At 43.3% G+C, this 22,497-nt stretch overlaps 1 protein-coding gene across 1 annotated transcript in view; it reads left to right on the top strand.

Moving 5' to 3' along the window:
• LTK (leukocyte receptor tyrosine kinase) overlaps positions 1-22,497 on the top strand; it is a 100,845-nt gene that overhangs the window by 64,399 nt on the left and 13,949 nt on the right. Inside the window, exons 9-21 of the mRNA XM_009479167.2 lie at positions 846-1,012; positions 6,525-6,619; positions 11,612-11,713; positions 13,667-13,844; positions 14,384-14,534; positions 15,223-15,354; positions 15,906-16,062; positions 16,948-17,130; positions 17,674-17,772; positions 18,271-18,423; positions 19,186-19,296; positions 19,947-20,133; positions 20,987-21,077. Of these exons, the coding sequence (XP_009477442.2) occupies positions 846-1,012; positions 6,525-6,619; positions 11,612-11,713; positions 13,667-13,844; positions 14,384-14,534; positions 15,223-15,354; positions 15,906-16,062; positions 16,948-17,130; positions 17,674-17,772; positions 18,271-18,423; positions 19,186-19,296; positions 19,947-20,133; positions 20,987-21,077 (1,806 nt within the window). The remainder of the gene's footprint in view (positions 1-845; positions 1,013-6,524; positions 6,620-11,611; positions 11,714-13,666; positions 13,845-14,383; positions 14,535-15,222; positions 15,355-15,905; positions 16,063-16,947; positions 17,131-17,673; positions 17,773-18,270; positions 18,424-19,185; positions 19,297-19,946; positions 20,134-20,986; positions 21,078-22,497) is intronic.

Here is a 22,497-nt window from a genome sequence, read left to right as displayed (position 1 = left end):
TTCTGCTGGTGCTCTCTGTAATATAAAGAGCAACTGAGCGGTCAAAGCAGTGGTGGAAATAGCAGTTGTCTCTTGCTCTGGCAAAGTGGAAGTGGTTGCCCCAAAGAAAGAGGAACGAGTCCTGCTTCAAAATATACCAGGTTGCTCACCTGTCATATGGGTGCTATGGTCCAGATGGTGCCTATGACTTGGAGCAAGTGTATGGATTGAGGTTTCCTACCTCTAGAGATGGCCTAATTCCTCATTTCAAGGGCATTTGGGGCAGGGCAGCTCTCCCCTTGGAGGGCTTTTGTGCCCTATATAGTGCCTGGGTATAGATTGAGCCATATCAGTGCAACTGATTAACCTGGGTGTTTATAATGGGAATCCTTAAAAGATTTAAACTGTGGTTCAAACCCTTTCACAGGAATCTTTAAGCTGGTGAGAACACTGAAGAGGAATGTGATTAGGATTGTTTTTCTGCAATAACCGAACTCTAGTGGAAGTATTTAATGACAAAGCATTTCTAGAGTTTAAGCCTGTGTTCCTCTGCTTACTGAAGGAGAAAACAAGGAAACCAGTGCTCTCTCACCCAGATGGTGTCTGGGGGCATGGATATTGTTGTTAGTGGTTGGAGAACAGCTGCCTAACAGGAGTGTTAGTTAGGGTCTCCACTGAGAAAATTCTGTGCTAGGAACAGTGATGAGTCATACACAAGCAATGGGGCCCTTAGTGGTGTGCGTGATTAAACAATTTGACCCAGGATCAAAGGCTTGATGTCTCAAATCCCCAGGGAGGGAAGAAGGAAGTACCTTTCCCTTTTTATCACAGGATACCGTTCTTTTTCTCTTCTTCCTCTATTACAGATCCAATTCTCAGTGCATGTTTTTGGCAGCTACAATGGTACCGTCTCCTTCTCTGTCAGGGAAGAGATAAAGGGAGTTTCAATCACCTTGCCAATGTGGGAAAGAGCAGGGAGCTGGAGTGACCACTGGTTTCTCATCACCTTACCAATGCCAGTGCTTCAGAACAGGTAAGAGGTCCACCGGCAGCATCCAGGGTTATTTAGATTTATCTAGATTTGGGGTAGGGCAGCTCTCCACTCAGAGTGCTTTTGTCCTCTATATAGTGCCTGGGTATAGATTGAGCTGTATCAGTGCAACACATTAACCTGGGTGATTACAATGGAAATCCTTAAAAGATTTAAACTGTGGATCAAACCCTAGAGATTCAGCTAGAATTCTAGTTCAAAGTGAAGGTTTAGTATGTTGTGAAGCGTCACTTTCATTCTTGCCTTCTTCCGGGCCATTTCTATTGAAAAAATTTCAGGAGTACTGCAATTCTGCTTGCTGAGGAAGTATTCTGTCATATGTGCATATCTCCATGCACATACTCAGCTTAGCTCAGCACACGCCCATAACGTGTGTCTGCACTTACAAGCACCCTCAAATAGTGCTTAGGTATTGGGAATAGCAAGTGTCTGTACTAGAAATATTTTACCAATCTGAGAAAGCCAGTATACTCACAGAGGCAAAGTGCTCCGAGGGAAACAGCTGTATTAGCGTAGCTGCACTTTGTACTCCCACAGTAAAAACAGTCATGTAAGTCAAATGAGTAGTAAACCCACAGTTTAGCCAATACAGCTGTCTATTCTAGGATCTATATCTGTGCAGCCTAGGCAATTGGAGATCATTCATTGCCATGTCACTGATGCAACAATCTCAGGAAAAGACTGTTGACCAAATCAGATTTGCATTACAGCTTTCATAGTTTTAGATGTGAATACAGCGTGACATTGGTTTTCAGAGGAAGTCAAATATTGAAGATTCAAAGAATTTAAGCCCAATCTGGTTTTAATCAGGTATTTCTCCTCCCTCACCCAGTGTCACTCGATCTCAAGCCATATAGCTGGTGTTGGCAGCTGGTTATTTTGCATGACACAAACAAATGATTTTTAAATTGCTCCAATCTGTGTTTTTGCATCTTCCTCAGGAAGCCCTGTTTCGAGTGAAACTTAAGAAAAAAAAATCTCGAAGTCTATACAATGAATGTTATAAATGGAAAAATATCTACCTAATATTGGCAATAAATAATGTCTAAAAACTTCATGGATTAGAAGGTGTGAGGGGATTCCTTTTAACTTCAAATATCCTCTGCATCTTTGTGTAACAGGCTAAGGGATTTGGGTCTGGAAGTGATAGCAATTTAGACCCAAGCAGCAGTAAAACGCAGAGAGAGAGAGAGAGAGAGAGAGAATATGTTGTTCCACCCTCTTTCTAGTTTAATTTCATGATTGCCTTTGGTCTCAGCATTATCATGTGTTCACCATACACACCTTTGCCATGAATTATTCCTTTAGGATAGGATAAGTCTGCACGCTGGCAGTGTATTTAATATGCTTGTCTGACACAGTCTGGAGCCCTGTGGATTAGCATCTCTTTAGTTCTGCATATGTAAAGTACAACCAGTGAATTTATCCAGAATAGCTCTTTTCCCCAGGCACTTTCACATAGACCTAACCACAGCAGAGTCTTAGTGGCTCTTCAGAGGTATTTAAGACCTTCTGCCTCCTCCGATATATGGTCCCTTATGCTTGTGCCATGAAGCCTCTGATTTCTGCATCAGCCCTCAGTTCTGAAGGGAAATGGATCTTCTGTGGCAGGAGGGAATAGACAGCAAGAGGCTTTAGGGAGCACTAGCCAACACTGCATGAAAAGAATTGATATTCAAATACCATAATGTTTGAAAGAGTTGAGCACTTAGGCAAAATGAAAGAAGTAGGTAAGTCATGCATGCATGTATTATGACAGTCTGTTTCAAGTAGTTCTATCTTGTTTCACTTCCTGTAACCTTTTTGTACGCCGTTTTCAAACAAATTGAAAACTGACGCGGCACAACAGTGACAATCACTGTGGGTGAGGCTGGAACTGTTCAATCTAGCAAGCAGACCTGTGCTACCTGAGCTAGCCAAGTGACTGACAGCAGTAGTAAGTTGTCATTTGCTGCACTGATCTATAACAGAACCAGAAGCAGCACACACTTTGCTGGAAGGTGTTGCAGCTATTTGCCCCAAGTGAGAAAACCCTGGTCTTTGTGCTCCCAGGACACTTGGGCTCCATCCTGGGCCTCTTGTCTTGTTCTTCCCTGCTCTGCTCCTTCTGTCCCATCTCACCTGCTTCTGTGAGCACTCAGTGCCTTTCTTTGTTTTCATATACTTGGTCTCTCTTCCTTCTCCTTCAGGCTCCCATTTGTGGACCCATTTTATCTGTCTCACGCTTCCAGTCATAATTTCCCTGTCTGAACTCCCTGCTTCTTGTTTCCATCTCTCTTCCAGCAGGTGCTGTGTCTGTCTGTTGTTTATTAAGTCTGACTCACTTTCCTGTGATTCCATTCTCTTCTCTTCCTAGTTATCTCTTGTGCGCTTTTATTTCGATGATGCCAGACCGACAGTAAAGGTTTATTCCCAGTCTTCCTGTTTGACGGGCTGTTTGTTTCTCTCTGTAGATCTCAGGCCCAAACCCCTGCACACCAAGTCCAAACTCCCCTCCTGTAAAGTTCCCAGGGAGCTCTCCAACCTCTCCAAGGTGCCACTTTGTTTGCTCCGGATTCAGTTTAGGCAGCTTCGTTCTCCTGTTTGGCCAGGATCAGCAAAAGAAAGAATGGCTGGGGAAGAAAACGTGTATCCATTAATTTGGAAGGACAGATCTCACTTCAGGTATCTGAAGCGGGACCTGACACAGTTAATAACAGCACTACTATGGAAAGTACCTTTTAGCCCCAGACTTGAAGATATCCAGGGAAGAGGAGACTGCAGGATTAAAAATATTCTACCAAGCATGGAAGTGTCAGGGATTTTAAATTTTCAAGGATGTTCTACTAAAATTTGAATAGATTCTCATTCAAATGGGAAAAAAGCTCATCCCTGCCACGTGGCTCTCTTCCTCACAAATTTCAGATCCCACTTCCAGTACCTGGTAGCACAGAGCACTTAAAAAGTTGTCAGCATTTTCAAGCACGGTCAAAATGATGAATCCCTGCATTGCCTCATCCTGAACACTGGCAAAAATTTTGACTGCTAGGCAAGTCATACCAAATCACCCAAATTAGAAAAGTTCAGCCTAAATTGGTTTAAGTTTGGTGAAGTTGCAAACAATTGTAAACAGAGGCTTAAGGTTGGCAAAGTTGCAAACAATTGTAAACAGAGGTGTATGGTGAACATTGCTGCACAATCTTAGCACAGTTTGGTATAAAGCTCCATAAATTACTTTCCTATACATTCGTGGGTGCTGGCAGCTTTCCTTGGTAATGCAAACTCCAGCAATGCTGTGCTTAGGGAATTTTTTAGCACAGAGTTTGGGCTGGCATGCCATTTTGCTGTATTCTGAATCTCCAGGAAACTCCTGTCCTTCTCTTGCTGTCCCCGAGAAAGTATGAAAGGGCTATGTTTTTCCCTCGTTCCTTGAAGGGATGATAGCCAGTAGCAAAGTGGGTGGGAGGGGACAGATCATACAAGGAGAAGGGGTAGACATGAACTGCAACACAAATAGTTGTTGTAGCAGGACATGAATGGCTTGATCCCGCCAGAAGGAGAGAAGCCTTAGCAGATAGGAGGCGGCGGCCGTGGAGGGGATATATAAGTAGTTTTTACCAACAGCTTCCTCTGATGAATTTATTTCTTAGGAGAGAAGGAAGACAAACTACACAGTTCACTGATCACCCTCCCAGCTGGGCATCTAGCTACTTGGAAAACTGCTTCTGGTGATCAGCTGGCAAATTCACCCACTTGGTTCACACACACAGGGGAACAAGGCTGCTGTCAGAAGAAAATCAGGCAGGCAGAAGACCAGAGACATCAGAGAGCTGAAGAGTGTAATATGCTGGAGTCAGCAAAATGAGCTCAATGAGCAGGAACACTGGAAACCCCTCTGGCTAACATAGCACAGAGTTCAAAAGGCAAATTCCTCCCCTTTTTCTGAAGTTGTGAGGAAGGGGAGGCATACAGAGCCCAGAGCTTATGAGATGTCTGTTCTCATGCACTGGAGGAGGGGGGTCATTCCCCAGGCTCCCACTTGTACTCAGCTGGAGCAGAAATCTACCTTGTAGCGCAGTGCCATGCAGATGCAGTAGATTGACCTGACCAAGTGTACACTGCAATACGGGTGTCTTTAAGTAAGGGGTAGACTGTGGTGCTGTATCTATGGCTGTGGGTCCTCGAAGTACCCTAGTCCTGGACTCAGGGTGCTGTGATGTTCTTCCATCAAGTGACCGGGGAAATTACTGTCTTCTATCAGTGGACTTCTGTACAAGGTCTGAAAATGGAAAGGTGTTGCTAAATCTGCTAATAAAGAGGCAGGTTCCTGTAGGAAGGGGTCTAATGGCAAGTTCCCCTGCTAACCCCATAGCTAAGAGAATTTTCATTCAAGGGCCCCTTGATTTACATTTGCTCTACCAACACTTACTCCCAGAGTGCTCAGATCCTGTAGGTGTGAATGCTTTCGTTTAAGCACAAGGGGCCGGCCATTGCTGAGTTGGGGTAAAAGCAGCTTATCCCTAAAGATTTTGATGCAGCTATGCAACATTATATTAACTGTGGATATGGACCAACATTTGGCTGGTGGGTGGAATACACACACAAGCTTTATTGCCGCTAATTCGGGACAAGCGTGTTCCTAGGCTGACTGATTAATGTATTAGGCAGGTCAGCACTTGATCTCTCATAAATCATCGTTGAGCTTCACCAGTGACAGCAGTGGAAGTCCTTTCCTTATGCTTTTAATAAGCTCTAAATGGACTGGACATCAGACATCTGTTTATTTCTGAAATTTAATGAAAAACAATTCTGTTCTATCCATTAGAAGGAGATCCTTCAGCCCACTTTCTTTCCTCCTTGTGAATTCAGAATGTGTCAATGCACATGGGACATGACAGACATCCTAGATAAGTAGCTAACACCTGGTCATGGTAATAAACATGAGACAGCCCAGAAAGCAAACACTTCAGGGAGTTATGGCTGAAATTTGAAATTCCCTGACATTCAGCTGAAATAAACTCATGTAACCTTGTTGAGTTACATTGGCTGAGGATCAGGCCCAAGATTCCTGTCTGTTTGGGTATTGTTGTTCGGTTCAGTTTTTATTCTGGCTAGCCCTTTGGGGATGGAGATTGTTTTTTCCCTTCCCTTTTGTGCATGTCTAACCCTCTTACTGTTTATAGCAATTGAATAAGGATTATTGATTGTGTATAAATATTAGTGAGGGACAGCAGCTTGTGTCATGTGTGTGCACATGACAAGGGAAGCAGTGCTCTCGTTCTTGTTCCCCAGTGAAAAGTAGCATTATATGAATGTTGGTTGGTCCTTACTAATTGCTGATGTGTGGATAAGATTTCTAGCCAGCCCTTTTGGCTGCTCAGCTGGGCTTGTCTGGGGGAAACATTCTAAGTAGTGATGATCATGATTTGATGATACAGGAACATTGTATTTTTAGGTTTTTTCCCCTCCCCGCCCCTTTGTCTGTCTTCTCTAAAACTTCTGTCTTATTGCAAAGGTTTCAACTGCAACTCCTGGCAACCTGGGGCTGGAATTCCCAAGCTGACATTGCTATCGACAATATTACATTTGGACTGGACTGCTTCACTGACGGTGAGCCACAAATGTTGTAGAATCCCTTAAAGAATTTGAGTAGTGTAATTAGCATCCCACAGATCCAAGACACATATGCTCTGTTCCCCCCACAGAGTGCACATGGATCATTTGTGTTAGCTTTTACAGCACAATGCCATTTTATCTCAGACCTACCGAAGGTTGCTAGTAGAGACAATTTTACAGTGTGTCAGAGTCTCTTAGTACTATTTCTTTTCTCTAATCTGGGATATCCTGTATCACATAGTTGAGACCTGTCTGTGTGTCTTGGCAAGAAACACTTAACTTATTCCTTAGCCTCTAAATAGAAGGATTACATCACACTGTTCTTCAGCAGTCCCCTCTGACCCATGCACCCTGGCGATTGATAGCTGAAGGGAATTTGTGGAAATCAAAGGGGAAAGTCACTGTATTTTAGTGAAGGAAAGGAAGAAAATGAAGGAATAAAGTGACTCTCTGACAATAAAGTTTAGATTATTGCAACAAGTTAGTTTTACCCTGCAAGGAGGTATGTCAACTGTCACTGCCAGATACATAACAGACGTGCTTTCCTTTGCTTCATTACTGCGAATGCAACTGACAACAATGTATTCCACTGAAAAACGGAGCCAGTGCTACCCTCTGAAGCACGTTAGCAAGAGTTGGATTTTCTTAGCAGATAAGTGGAAAGAGGTTGGATACTTGAATCTCTTGCAAATATTAGAAACTGCCTTCTGTCTGTCCCTGGAAAAAAAGCCTGTGTGCTCTGTTGTAAAGGAACTGGAGAATATGCAGCACTTGAATTGTGACTTCTGCTGCAGACAAAATGTGCATCGGTGGTCCTGTGCCACTCTTCATGTGTCACCACACCCAGTGTGTCAGCATTTAGGGTAATAACATGTCCCTGCAGAGGCTAGCTGCAGCCTAACATAACATGTGGGAAGGCTTATGTCAAAACAGACGTGTTAAAAGTTCATCAACAAAAGCCCCTTTTCCTTCTCACCTTTGTCTAATTCAGTCTCCTGTTCTCCGTCCCTTTGTTCCGTGGGCACTGAAACCACCCTTCTATAAAATGCTGAGCATGTACATTTTCTTTTGAAATTAGGAGGAAGAGATGTTCCTTGACGGTAATGTCATTAGTTCACTCCAGCTCCTTAACACCCCTGTCTCCCAAACACTTTGGCACCTCCATGCTAATACTTTTGTTTTGAAATCTTTTGAGGAAACTGAAGGGAGTGATTCTGGATGCTCTTGTGCCAGCTGATGTGCACCCAACTGCTGGAGTTTACTGCCCTCCTGAGAGCAAATACAGCCTCCAGTTTACCTGCAGACATTTTGCTGGCTCTGGTGTAGGGATGTATCCTTTGGCAAATAGGTGGGGCTTAAACATTGCTGCAGCAATGTTATCAGAGCTTGTCCATTAGATCGCCCAAGTTACTCCTCATTTTCAATTAGTATAAATCACACTGATGTCCAGGAGCAGCTGCCACTTAACCCCATCTGAAGGTGTGACCAGGAGACGTGTGACTCATGCGGAAGAAAGACATCACGAAAGAAACATGTTTCTCGGAAGGCTTGCACTTGCCACTGTTCCTTGAATCCTCTTTGCAAATTGATGTTTTCTCGCCTCTGAAAGCAACCCCCTTGCATTTGTCTTCTCATGACTTAATTCAGTTAGGTTGCAGAGAAGCCTAGCAGCTCTGCTGTGTTTTCAGTAATGAAATTATTTCTCCCTGGCAAGGAAAGGTTTCAGATGTCAGAGATGGAGCCAATTAAGATCCAAGCAGTGAATTCTTTGCATGAGGGCAGCAGGAGGGAAGAAAGAATTCGCTGCTTGTTAGGATGTAAATATTATTTTCTCCATCTATTTCAATCCTGTAAGTTCAATTGCTCTACAAAGCTCAGTGCAGACTCTGAAAGCACTGCTTGTCTGTATGCAAGCTGGAAAAGAAGGTCAGGTTTTCCATATACTTCAAAATCGAGAGGAAAGATTCAGTAAGATTTAGGAGGAAAATAGCTGGGTAGTGAGGGCAGCTCAGGGGACATCAATAAGGACAAAAACCAAACAGACCATTTTTTGGATGGCAGTTCCTGGGCAGTGACAGGTGTTTTCCCTGTAAAAAAGGTGAGATGAAACCACCTTCTGGTTCATACAATCACCTTGTGTAAGATGGTGTCACAGACCAGATGACATCAGTCTGGTTCATTGTGAGAACTTTTAGGGGACAGGCATAAAGATATTTTATCGTTTTAGTGAACTAGTGCTTTCACAGGAAGAGGTCTGAATTTCGAGTGTCTAAGTATGAAAACATGGGTTGGCACAGCAGATAGAGTGCTGATTGTTGCCCTTCTCAGTGCTTTTGTGGTCACTGCTTTTACTATCACCTTTTGGTGCTCCGCGCATTATATTGTTCCACTTAAGATCACAGGTCTGTGGTCTATCAAAGTGCACTCTACTGCCCTGACGTAGGGATTACATTTTGTTCTGTGCATCATTTACAATTTCCCAGAAGACTGGTTTATAAATGACAAGACTGTCCAAAGACAGCTTTTGTATAACATATCTCTCGTTCTTGACTTTGGAGTCCCTGACCCAGCAAAGTCTGGTTCTGCTGACCTACCAGTCTCATCGCTTGAGGTGAATGGTGGGGGGTGGTTCAAGCCTCATTACTGCCTCATTTCTCTGATTTAAGATGGTGTTGACTAGAAATGCAACAAATCAACCAAAGGGATGGGGAAGGCGGAAGCTGGTGCAGCTTCCTCATTCTCTGTCCCACTCCAGGACAAGCTGGAGAAGCTTCCAGGAACACCCCAACTTGCATCAGTAAGGTGAGATCTCTGAGGGGACCATGCATGCTTTGAGAATCCTGTGGGGCACCTTACTTTGATTAATCCCGGCCCCAGGACTGCTATGTCTTTTTTCATTACAGTCTCAGAGACAGGGAAGTAAGAGTGAGTTACTTCAGCTCTTTGCCTGCACGAGATGCCCTGTCTTTCTCCTTTACACTTCCCTCTGTCCCTTTTCAGTGTGGAAATCAACAGCATTAGCTAAATCCTGGAGAAAGGAGTCCTGTGCTCTTCATATTTTTCTGATATAGGTACACCTTAATATGAATTAAGTCTTGTTCCCTTCTGTTCACTTACAGTCAACATGTTGGCTGTCAGAGGAGGAAGTGGAAGCTAAAATAGGCTGGAGCACCAGCTCCTGGATCCCAGGGCTACACCGTGTTTATAGAAAATGCCACCTTACAAATTCATGTCTGACAGCGCATAAAATATAAGCCTTCTAAGAGTTAACAGCTCATGTGGACAGGGTGATGCTCAGCCTGTCTTGCAGCTTGTCTGCTGCTGAGCATAGAGGAGACAGAAGCTTTCTTCTAGTGCGTTGAGGGTTTGAGACTGTTTGGAGAAGGAGGAAAGATTGTTTGTTTGGAAACGAGGCATTGCCTTTGGATACTCAGTTGGGATGCTGCAAAAAAATCCGTGCAGACACACAGACTGACTCTCTATTTCAGAGAGTGATTTACATTCCTTCGCTCTGACAAACGTAACTAGACTTCTTGTACGTCTCTAAGTATCTGAAACTGTTGTGACCTTTGGGATTCATAATTCAGTGCAGGCCCTGGGAGACCAAGCATCTTTTCTGGCTGTGCATTGTCTTTTTCATTTGGTTTTCCTTCTTGTCTTTGATCCAGATCATTTGTTTTCGGTTAATTTCATTTTTTGCTGGCTTGACAACTCCATCCATTGAAGTTCTCTATGTCAGTATGAACAGAGTGTGTCAGTATAAAGCTCCCTTTTACTTCCATCCATCAGTGTGCTTTCAGTCAGACCTGGGGGGGAATATTCGCAGGAGTAAAAGCTCAGCAAGGTCTCCATGCTTCAATTAGTTATTTGGCCTTTCTGACACAGCTAACAAGGGTGTTAATTATTGCTATTTAGAGCAGTGGCTTTGTGGCAGATATAATTGTCCAGCTGGAACTGAGTGACTCTCTTTTGAATAGAGCATCAAACAGCTGTTAGATTCTCACAACTGGAACAAAATGAAATATTTGTAATGTTTTTCAACTAATGAAAAATGTTCAGTATTAAATTAACTGAGGGCTCATAAAATGGAAGGAAGTATCTCCTTTTTCTTACAGAGATTTTCCAATCAAAGATCTGCATAAAAATGGGTAATTTAACTATTGAAACAGGATGCTTGTAGATTATCAGACAAGGGTTCAGTTATTACTTTTTCTTGTTGTAAGGCAGCTTTGGTTGTGTGGTGTTCTCAGTGCATTCAGATGCTTTGGATCAGCACTTGCTTTGAAGTCCCCCCTCTCTGAGAAAGGGCTGACTTTTAAAGGCCTGTTTCACTGGTCAGAAATGTAGTGGTTTGCTCTGTGTTTTTCAAAAGGTTTGTCCAAAGATTTATGGCTTATGTCAAGGGTATGCTGCTGTTTCTTAACTGTGTATGTTAGTAAGACATGTAATTTTATTTAGCATTTTATTCTCTAAGCAAGGTCTGAGGTGCTCAAAGTTGGTTGCTGAGAGGGGAGCTATCTGTTAGGCTGGTTTACTTACCATGACGCCATTCAGAACCAAAGATAACAATTTTTGCTATCACCTCCACTCGTTTGGCAGTCCAGAATTGTCACCTGCCCCTTTGACCAGCAGAGCATCAATACCCGATATCTGTTCTCCCACACTATGCTTTTCCTGAAGTCTCTTGTAATAACAGCCAGTGCAGTTTGCTGGCCAAGGAGCTTATCCTGCAGGTGAGCCTGCATGGGATAACACAAAGAGTTTGTGTTCACTGATTTCAACACAGATAGAAGTAGCTAACCCAAGACATGGACCCAAAAGACTAATAAAATTTATGATTGTTTAAAACACCTTTTCTGTCCAAGATACTATTTACTTATTTTAACCAAATGGTTTTACTTGGTTCATTCATGTGATCTTTAAATTTTCCATCTCTGTTTTCTACCATCCTCACATTTTTCTCATCCATTCTACAAACTGTTACAGGAAGACAACTAAATAATTTTGGTGGGAAGCGCCAGTACCCACGGGAGATTAGTATCCTGGATGAGCACCTTCTGAACCCCCTGGAAGAGCCCTCCCTCCCAGGTACATGATTCAGTACTGAAAACCTGTCTCTTGTCTATAAAAGGTGTCTCCCTTCCCATCTCCTGTGTGTGATCTGCCTGCCCTATAGCAACAGGGCAACTAAATATAATCCATCCTAAAGATGTGGAGACCGTGTCAGGTAGTCTCTGTCTGGCTATAGAGCAGCAGTTTGATGGACCCCAACTCACTAGTCCTTAAATAGCAGGACCTCTTTAAAGAAAAGCAGAATCTTTAAGTAAAGAAGCTTTAAGTAAAAGCAGAAGCTGCATGACTCAAATTTGGAGTGCACAAAAGCCAGCTCAGGAGTGAAAGGTGTAGACTAGTACAGCAAGCTGCGGGTAGAAAGAGATTTACTGGGACTTGGTGAGCAGTGAAGCTGAACGTAATGAGTGGAGAATAGGGGTGTAACGATGAAGATCCAGGAAGGGGAAGTAAGTGAGGATCTGAGGAGAAAAACTGCATGGAAAACTAGGAGAACAGGGGACACTGGGGACCAGTTTACTGATAGCAGTAGAGACTGCCACTCTGGAGGGCAGATAACTGTGTGGGTGAGAAGAGCTGTCTGAACGAGGGCTGAGGAGGGGAGGTTGTGCTTGAGGCTGCTTTGCTGCCAACAAATACCTGTGTGTGACTGCACCACCTCCTGAAGACTGTGTCCACCTGAAATGTGACAATCTGTACTGCTGTCAGTCCTGTTAGCTCAAGGGGCAGAGATTTCTGTAATGTAGCTAACACTCTTACCCCAATGAGCCATCTGCATGTTCACAGGATGACATCTGTTGGGGATAGTTTTGCTTGCCTTTTCATTTAAACAAGATTAGAATTTTTCTTTTAAAGGTTTGTGATTTTTACTGATATTTTAATCATTCAGCTCTTAAACAGTTCTACTTCTGACTCTGGCCCTTGTGCATGCACTGCATCATACAGTTTTTAGATATGTTATTGAATAGTTTTATTCTTAGGCCTCATTCAGTGGATGAGATGGATATGTTTGGTTCTTGGACAAGGGTTGTGTTGTAGAAGCAACAGAATAATGCTTACTGAGGGCCAGGAAAAAATTTGCTTGGAGGAAAAAGGCCCCTGCTGAAAGTAGCAAGAGGCTGTCCTCCTGACTTGCTGCTGGCACAGGGTTCTTGTGCAAGCCTGAGACAAGTCACTTAAAACTTTCACCACCTTTCATAGATGATGACTAGTTGTAATGACAGATGTTTTCAACCGTTATTTCTGTATATATGCTTCAGTTTTCATCTGGAAAGTTGAATAATATCTCCTTGCTTCATACTGGCACTGAGAAGAGAAATTTGATAATGTGTGTGAGACACTTGGATAAACCCCTTCTGAGAAGTCCACCCCCCCACCCCTCCAATTGATGGGGTTTATCTGCAGCCCTTGATTTATTAAATAGTACACAGGTGAGAGGGGGAAAAAAGCAAACAGTGACTATATACAGAGCAGCAGTTGTGCTATGACTAGAATAAAGTTGGAATAGTGTAAGTACTCTGTGATCATATAATTAAGGGTGGTATCTTAGTGGATTGTATTATGAGGAAGCTGCACTAAAGTTGAACACATAAATTTAACTTTAGCATGTACTGGCTTTCAAGTCCTCAACATTTTAAATGCAAGTTTAAGCATTTTTTGTATCGTTATAATAATAAGCATGTGATCAAATAGGTGTTTTGAGTTTTAAAGCCCTGTAGATAGCATATAATGCTGCAACATAGTCTTTCTCTTGATCATCTGGTTTTTATATAAAAATCATTAATGTTCTTTGTAAAGAGTAATAATGTGAATTTTGGTTTTGAAGGATCATTAAGGAAAGATATCAACAGGAACAGTTGTTTGTTTCAATGATGCTTGCCCTTTGGTTATATAGTTTTGTGAGTTATTGCACATGTCTCAGAAATAAAGGGAAGTTCACATCTGCCCCAGCTCTTGCTCTTTTGGTCACAGGGGACACATCTGTTGTTCTGTGGTGGTTCACAACATGTGGTGCCAGCGGTCCGTATGGGCCAACTCAAGCTCAGTGTGACAGTGCCTATAAGAACAGCAATGTGTCGGTGACTGTGGAGAAAGAGGGCAGGTTCCGGGGAGTGCAAGTCTGGAGAGTGCCAGCCACAAACCGATACAGGTGAGTATCAATGTGTGCTGGAGAGGCAGCCACGTTTAACTACTTTTTGTTTGTGGAGTTTCAGCAAGCATAAGTGTGGGACCAGCTGTACTGAGTGGGTGGAGAGGGCAATGAAGTAAGAGAGAAGTAGGAGCACTAGCTGTAAGGATCTGTCTGAGCTACCGCGAAGCATGGAAGGGTGGAGTGGTGACTTAGAAGAGATCAGAACAGGAGTGGCTGTGGGCATGCCGTCAAGTGGAAGTGCTGCCATCATTTCAGTCCCAAAGCCTTGGTCTTCTAGATTTGGCTACACCAGCTCATGCTATTTGCTCCTGAAGTTTCCGTCTCCAGTGCTCTGGTGTAGAGTTGGTCTGTCCTCTTGAGCAGCCTCAGCTGCATGGGTCTCAGACAAAGAACAGCCATGAGATGCTGCAGCAGGGGAGCCTGCTCTGGAGCAATGCCTGTTTGGGAATGCAGGATGGGGAGAGCTTGCAGATGGAGTTGCTTTGGGGATGAGAAGTGTAAGATTTGCCTCTTTAACTACTTACTTTTTCTTCCAGGATTTCTGCCTATGGAGCAGCTGGAGGGAAGGGAGCCAAAAACCACAATAAGAGGTCCCATGGGGTTTTCATCTCGGCCACCTTCCAGCTGGAGAAAGATGAGCTGCTGTACATCTTAGTGGGGCAGCAGGGGGAGGATGCCTGCCCTGGGGTGAGGGCTGCACAAGCACATGTGGGCAGACACTTTGCACATAGGATTCATTGAGATTCAGTGGGTGGCTTGGAGTTTGGTGGTGAAAGATAGAAAACCCAGGATCCAGCAATGAAATCCAGTCAGGAGACTGGGAAGAACCAATAAACCAAGTTAGAAGGAATCTCAAAACAAATATAAAGAACTCTGAAAAGAAAAACAATCCCAAAATGCACAAACAAATATGAAGCCCACAGGAACTTTGCTTTAAGCTCCTGGTGTTTGAAAGAAGTTCTTCATCAGCTTTCTTCTGCTTATTTTAAGCAGGGAGCTAGCAGGCGAGAGTTGTGTGCTCCCTCTCTTATTTTTCCACAGCCTAGGTTTCTTTCTGTCTGCCAGGATTTCAGATAATTTAATATTATTTATGGAAGCATCCAGCAGCGTTGTGGCTGCACTGTGTTAGATAGTCTCTAAGTTTAAATACTAAGGTCGGAATCCAAGGCCTATTGAAACCAGTGGGAATCTTCCCACTAACTACAATGGCCCTTGTATTAGACATATGTAAGGACAAAAAAACCCACTCATGGCAAACAGAAACTGGTGACATGAATGCTTGTATATGTGTCTTCTAATGCTAGACCAAATGATTTGAAAGTCCTTTGGCATTGCCTCTTGCTGATATCTGAGTGCATCTCTTGTCTCCTTTCAGGGCAATCCTGAAACTCAGAAGATCTGCTTAGGGGAGTCATCTCTCATTGAAGAAGATTACAAAAAAAAAAAGGACCTGAAGGACTGGGCTGGAGGAGGTGGGGGCGGAGGAGGAGCAACCTACATCTTTAGAGTAAGTATTTCCTCTTTGCATTATGCATAAGCAGTGTCCAGCAGAGCAGCTAGCTTTCACTGTCAGTCATGGCATATGATACTCAGTTCTTAAAAAAAGGTTATGAAAAACGACTCTCCCTCTCAATCCCTCCCTCCCTCCTTCCCTATCCTTCTGTCTCTCTTTGTATTTTTGTCTCTAATTTAAATTCTTTATCTCTTTTCATATCCTTGATCATACTTGTTACTGTCACTAAGCTAGCTGAACTGGTTCCTCAGTTCTTGACAGCTCAGGTCTGGGAATCACACCAGGATCCCACTGTAATACTGGCAGCAGTCCTACCGAAAAAAAAAACAAACCCAAACCCCTGGTGTTCAGTTAAACAGTTATTCCTGTACACAGAAACACTGTGTGAAACATTTTTGTAATGCAGTTAGGAAACAATCAGTAGCATTGCCCTGGCCTCGGGCCACTCTTCTTTGGGATGCTTTCACGCTTTTTGATGAGTTTATGTGAGTTCACATATCCAAGGGATGTGAATTTTTTCTGATGTCTGATGGGGGGTTTTCCAGCAGAAGGATGGGATTTTCGAACCTTTGCTCATCGCAGCAGGAGGAGGAGGAAAAGCCTACCTGACGGCTCAGGACAGCTCCCTGGATGACATACCCCTGGAGCAATTTGAGAACAGCACTGCAGTACCTGGAGTCAGTGGGAAGACTGGGGCAGCAGGTGAGACACTAAAACTACACAGGGTCTGAATCAGATGGCTGAATACACAAGTTGTCCTATGGGCATGAAGTGATAGGCTTCTCTTTGGTCTTTTGGAGTTTTTCTGTGGCAGTAGTTGTCAGAAATATGCTGGTAGTCTATAAAGGATGTCTTCTTATATGGTGTGTCACCAGATAAAAAGAGAATGCACAGGACGGGTGATGAATGTTCCAGTAGAGGCTATTCCATAGGAGGGCTTCTCTCTTCTTTGAAATGACTCAATGAAAATGATATTTGGGGGATGGAGCCCAGTCCTCCACACTGTAACAATGGCCTTTGAAGAGAAGACTTTTCGCCTGTTACTCCCCTGAAACTCTAACAAACAAGAATTATATTGTGGGAATTATATCAGAAATGGAAGCTTATTTATAATCTTGTAACAGCTGTGCCTATAATCCATTCCTAAGAGACAAAAAAGTCCAGTGGTTTTCCATCTCCTTCTATAGTAGCCTTATACACGGGCTGCTAGAGGGAGATGAGGAAATCCAGTTTATTTTTTATTTCCCCAGGGAGCTCAGCATCTCACATGGCTGAAAGCCCTAACCAGTTATCTTGAAGAGGAGTGGTGGGCTCCTTATTTCTCTAATGCCACTAGAAATTGGTGCTAAGGTGCTGGTTATGCAGCACAAACCACAGGTTGTGCATTAGGTTTCCACTTTGTTATTACCCATGACAACAAGGAGCTTGTCTGTATATTCTCTTACCCTTAAAGGAGTTAACTTGAATGCAGGCACTTAGGAAATTAATAAGGGCCAATCTCTGTCTCTACAATCTCTCTCCTACATTCCTCTGCTTGTGCTTTCCTCACCTGTTCTTGTTTTGTTCTCTCACTCTCTGACTGTGAAGGTGGAGGTGGTGGCTGGCAAGATGAGACTCTGCTTCCTCAGGCTGGGAAGTCCCTTCTGGAAGGTGGTGAAGGGGGTCAAGCTTGTCCCCAAGCACTAGCCAAGCTCCAGTGGGCCACCTCTGGTGGCTTCGGTGGGGGAGGAGGAGCTTGTACTTCTGGTGGAGGAGGCGGAGGCTACAGAGGTAGGTCTGTTGGAGGAATAGTCATGCTGTCTAATTTTGTACCCTTCAGAGCACCTACAGTTAAGGGCTAGAGCTCTCAGTGTAGAGGTACACTACTGCAGAACATGATTCACAGATACTTCAAGCTGAATGGTATAAAACCTGCCCCACCCTCCACCATCTCTCTTTAATTGGGGAAACAAGGTTATAGAAGTGTTCCTACATGATTTAGTATTTGGAAGGTGTGCTGAATCACCCCTTCATTAATCCCCAAGTTGCCCAGGGAAGATGTTCCATTTCTTTTTTCTGTTTAAAGCAAATGTATTTTTACCTTGCTGAACTGAGAAACCTACCCTGGAATAAGTCACTTTGCTAGCCTTAGTACTGGCTTGGCTGGGTCAATGAGCATTTATCCGTCAAGGACACTATACATATTAATATATCCCTGGAAGGCTGCAGAGTGACCCCAGGTGATAAAAGCCGGGAACGAATGCAGCCCTTCAGGGGCATCACATTTTTGCAGCACACAGCACTGATCAGCTAGCCATACTCTTCTTTCCCCAGGGGGGCATGCCTCTGATAATGATGATATCGCAGCTGGTGGGCAGGATGGCATCTCCTTTGTGAACCCCATTGGAGAGATCTTCTTGCATCCCCTGGCAGGTACAGTATATTACTTCTTATTCCTCTTAGTTCTTTTCTTCCTCCTTTTTCCTTCTTCCTCTCTATTTCCTCTTTCCTGCTCCCTCTCCTCCTGTGTTTGCTTTTTATGGATTTCATTCAGGCAGGCATATTTCACTCTGCAGGCCAGATCCTTAGCTGTGGTCATTTCTTTAAATAACTCTGCAGTGCTCTGGGACCTTTTTCCTCTCAATCTCTAAGCCAGGAGAGACACTAGTCATCAAGTTCAACTGCACATCCTTAGTCTCAGACATTTCCAGGTCAATTCACTTCAAGACCTCTTTGTTTGCTTGAGGGACCCAATTTCTTCTTCCCTCCTGGTCCCCCCTAAGGTTTCTGGTACGTGTCCACACTGTGTTGCACTGTCTGCTCTGCTGCAGAGGAGAGAAGTTGTAGGTATTTGGTCTATTTTTTTCCTTATCAGAACAAGATGGGAAAAGCTAAACTAAACCTGCCTGTTGTGTCTGGTTCCTCATTCAGCCATGGAGAGTCACGGTGAGGTGGAGGTTCAGATCTATCTTAACTGCAGCCACTGCCACTCAGATAACTGTAAGCGGGACCCTGACACCAACCTGCCAGTCTGCCAATGTGAGATGGGGGCTGTGCTAGCCAACGACAACGTCACCTGCACTGGTAAGATGTAGAGTTTTATCCTCATTGGATAATGTCTGTATTCTTTGTATCATCTCTCCTCCTGGATTTTTTGATGGTCAAATCCTCAAGTTACAGCTGGTGGCTGCAGTGAACACAGTGTCACGAGAAATGTCAGTCAAACATATGACCGAAAATTCCTGATGTCCTTTCCTTACACACTGAGCTGCATCTCTGTCAACATCTCCGAAATTCAGGTTTCGATTAGGTAGGAGGTGAAATATCTGTAGAGACACAGTGTAAATTTCCTGAATGGGCACAGTGTATCAGATACTTAAGTGTAAATACCTCTCTGGTATAACATACCACCTACTGCTGAGATTTTAGAGCCACAAATTACTTCCTTCCACAGCAGTTTCCCACTGTGCCTGTTCAGCTGATGCCTGGTATTCACTGTTATTTCCTGACACAGTCTCTTGCAACTGCAAAGCATCAAGACTACATGTAGAGTTTCAGCTTGGGAGCAGTGGTGTTTACCCATTAACAAAAAACTGAAGAATGCATAAGCAGTCTGTGTTTTATCAGTTTTCTATCTTCACAATGTTTTTAAAATGGTAGGTATTTTAAAATTGATGTCTTTTTTCAACCTCCAAAGCCTGTAGAGGGATTTGGTGTAATTTTTATAAGATGATCTGTCCATGATCTCTGTATTGTTTTCTGAAATAGGAGCAACCTTGAGAGGGATGCTTTACAGCACCTCTGATTGTTTTCTGATTAATGCACCTCTATTTTCTCTTCTTCCAGTGCCCCAGAGTCCTATCCCAGAGGGACACCTTCCTCTCCCACTCCTCCTAGCTGTGGTGGCTGTGATTGTGGTGCTTGGAATGATCCTCACTTGTGGCAGCCTGTCTATCAGTAAGAAGCACTTACTCCTTATCACCCTTTGACTTGGCTTTTCCCAGCAAAATTAGACAAAAGAAGGCCGTCCAGCCACATGCTACTATTAATACTTCGAGCCAGAATGGTGGGGTCTCCCAAATGGATGAGAGGCACAGGGAGAAAGAAGTCATAGGAAACATCACCACCCCACAGTTAGGCACAAGCATAATCCCAAAGGGCAAGAACTGCTCTGTTCTGGTATTTGCTACAGAGAAAAGAGCTTGGAAGACCCTCTTAGCAGGCATTCCTTTAGCAGTGACTGCTATATAGGCTGAAGTCACAGTCTGTAATTGAACATATAATTAATTCAGGGAGATGGTATGCTTTTTGGGACTCGATGCCAGCAAGGTGCCTTGTGGAGCAGCCTTTCCTCAGGCAATGTACAAAGAAGCAGAGGAAAGCTAAGTTGCTCCCAGGTGATTAGGACTCTGTAGGAATAAGACTGTTTGCATATCCAGTATTAAATCACTACAGAGCATGGAGAACATTGTGATACTGGTGAGCTAAAGATACTTCTCGAGCATTTATAATTACAGAGTTGGTTTCTTTCTGTTCTATGTGGCCAGCATAGTCTTTTCTCTCCCATTGTTGATCTTGTTTGTACATTTTTGTCTCCCCACCCCCAGTTTACCACCTTAAGAAGCAGCAGCTGGAAGGAGCCAGAGCAGGACTGCAGAGCCCAGAATATAAACTGAGCAAAATCCGCACATCAGCCATCATGACAGATTACAACCCCAACTACTGCTTCGCAGGGAAGGCCGCCACTCTGAGCGAGCTGAAGGAGATCCCAAGGAAGAACATCTCTCTGCTTCGGTAAGGCTTGCAGCAGGGGTTGCTTTCTGGCACAGGACAGGAAAGGCAGCCTGAAGCAAAGGCAGAGGTAGGGCTCACATGCTTGTTTTACTCATCATCAAGTATCCAGGACAAGAAAACGAGGGCCATCTATCTAACTAACTGGAAAGCACCTAGTCCAAGCCAGCCAAAATACGACAAATGTGACACTTACTATGTTCTCAAAGATATTTTGAGTCCATAAAGCTCTCAAGCAGAAGTATAAGTTCATGAGTCTCCTGTTCCATGTTGTCACACAAAGCATAGGGTATTTCACCTCTGTGTTTTTATATGATGTCCTGGATTACACTTGCCACTTGGCAGTAACTCCCTTCCAAATCTGTAGCAGTATTTCTTTTTCAGCGTTTCCTGTCACAAGGAAATTTCCTGTCACAAGGAAATACATGCTACATTGCTCTTCAGCTCTGTACCATCCAGATGATATTGGTCAAAGTTATGTAAACTTTAGAAGGAAAAACTTGACCATCCTTATGTGCTGTCTTACAGCATCTCCTGAAGACGTTAGCTTGCAGCTACCTTATTTTGTTCTCCAGTTCTTTCTTGCGTTGCTGCCATACTTGGTGATAGGGCAGTAGGACTGAGCAGGCTGCTTCATTTGTTCAGAACCATTAAGGATCCAACCTCCCTGCTTTGGTTACAGTGACAGTACTGAGAAGTTACTTTTAGAGGCTTTGAGATGAAAACAAATCTCTATTGTTGATTCCATCTTTTACAGCAGGTTCTATTCCTACTTTTGGACTGGAGGAAGAGAAACACTCAGCCAGTGCTGGATCCAGGGGTATAGTGACATCTGTTCTCTCTTTTTTTCTTCCAGGGCACTAGGACATGGTGCATTTGGTGAGGTTTATGAAGGAACCGTGGTAGGCATTGCAGGAGATCCCAACCCTCTTCAAGTGGCTATCAAGGTCAGTACCCACAAATTTCTTATACAACAGTAAATCACCCATAAGAGCCATATTATCTTACTACTAGTCCAGTTGGAGATTCACATTCATCACATGCATAATGACATGTGCATTTGTGTGATGCAGGTTTCCACACATTGCTGCACCCAGGAACTACAAATTTTGATTTTTAAGCTGTATGGCACTACCAGCAGGTGAAAAGTAAAGCATCTGTCTTGTTTGCTGCATGCCTAATGGATTTAAGTTGTGATCTAACTAGGAGGAGAATCTAAAAAGGGCAATCTCTTTTATAAGCTCCATTCCTGTTGCTCAGGAGATATAGAATCAGTGTCCTCAGATGGGAAATTGTGTGAATTAGTCACCTGGAGACTGCATAATACGATTAGTTAAAATAACAAATTCTCTGTCAACACAAATAAATATAGCTCCCTTGGAATCAACACAGAACCGTCAGTTCACCCCAGCAGAGAATCTGCCACAACGGCTTTTCTGCCACAATGGTTTTTATAGATCTGAGTAGCCAAGAAAAAAAGAAACTTAAGGGGAAAAAAATAGCAACAAACAGACATTCTGGGGGCATTGCAGACTAGAAGGGGATTTCTAAATCTTGAAAGAAAAGAAAGCCCTAGCAAATATTAGTATGAAGCTTTTATGTGACAACAAACAGTAAACATTTATAGTAATGCTTATATATTATTACTTCTGCATTTCAGTGGTTTTGAATGCTTTCTCCTAAGTTTTTCACATGACATTACCAAATGTAAAAATTAGTATTGTTTCTCAATTACATTTCCTTTATACTGAGAGTAGTGTTTGCCTATCATATGTGAAACTTTCAGGTAGTCTCTTAGTATTGTAGTGTTAAATATGCCGCTGTGAATATATATTGTGATATCATGCTAACTTCCACATCATTAATGGCAAGAGATAACAGGCTCATTTTCTGTGAAATTACTGCTGTTCCCTCAGGATTTGTCAGTTACACAGCCCTGAAGTTAGGGATGCTCGTAGCCTGCTTTTGTTCTTTTATAAGCTTGTGACTCAGAGAACCAAATCTACAAGTTCAGCCCAAAATGTAGATTTCATTAATAAAAAGAAGTTCTATTGCTATTCGTCCTGTCTTTCAAAACCCTCTTTAAAAAAAAAAAAAAAAGGGTGAAAGGATCATGCAATATGGCATTTTGTTATAAACTTCCCTGTGCCACTGAACGAATGCGCACGACAACCCAGAGCAGACGCTAGCAAGCAATTGTAATGGCCCAACCCAGTTTCACAGTCCAGACTGAAGGAAGCACCACAGCACAGTGGCAAACAGAAGTGGATCGGCGTGTTTTTCAGTTGTGATAATCTAGTGAGGATGTGACCAGTTTTGCAAGTCTCAGCAATGATGGCTACTTGTTAGGGCCCTGTCTGCCCACCT

Source organism: Pelecanus crispus, chromosome 6, assembly GCF_030463565.1.
Source record: "Pelecanus crispus isolate bPelCri1 chromosome 6, bPelCri1.pri, whole genome shotgun sequence".
Taxonomy (NCBI): Eukaryota; Metazoa; Chordata; class Aves; order Pelecaniformes; family Pelecanidae; genus Pelecanus; species Pelecanus crispus.
This window is presented reverse-complemented; position numbering and strand designations above follow the sequence as displayed.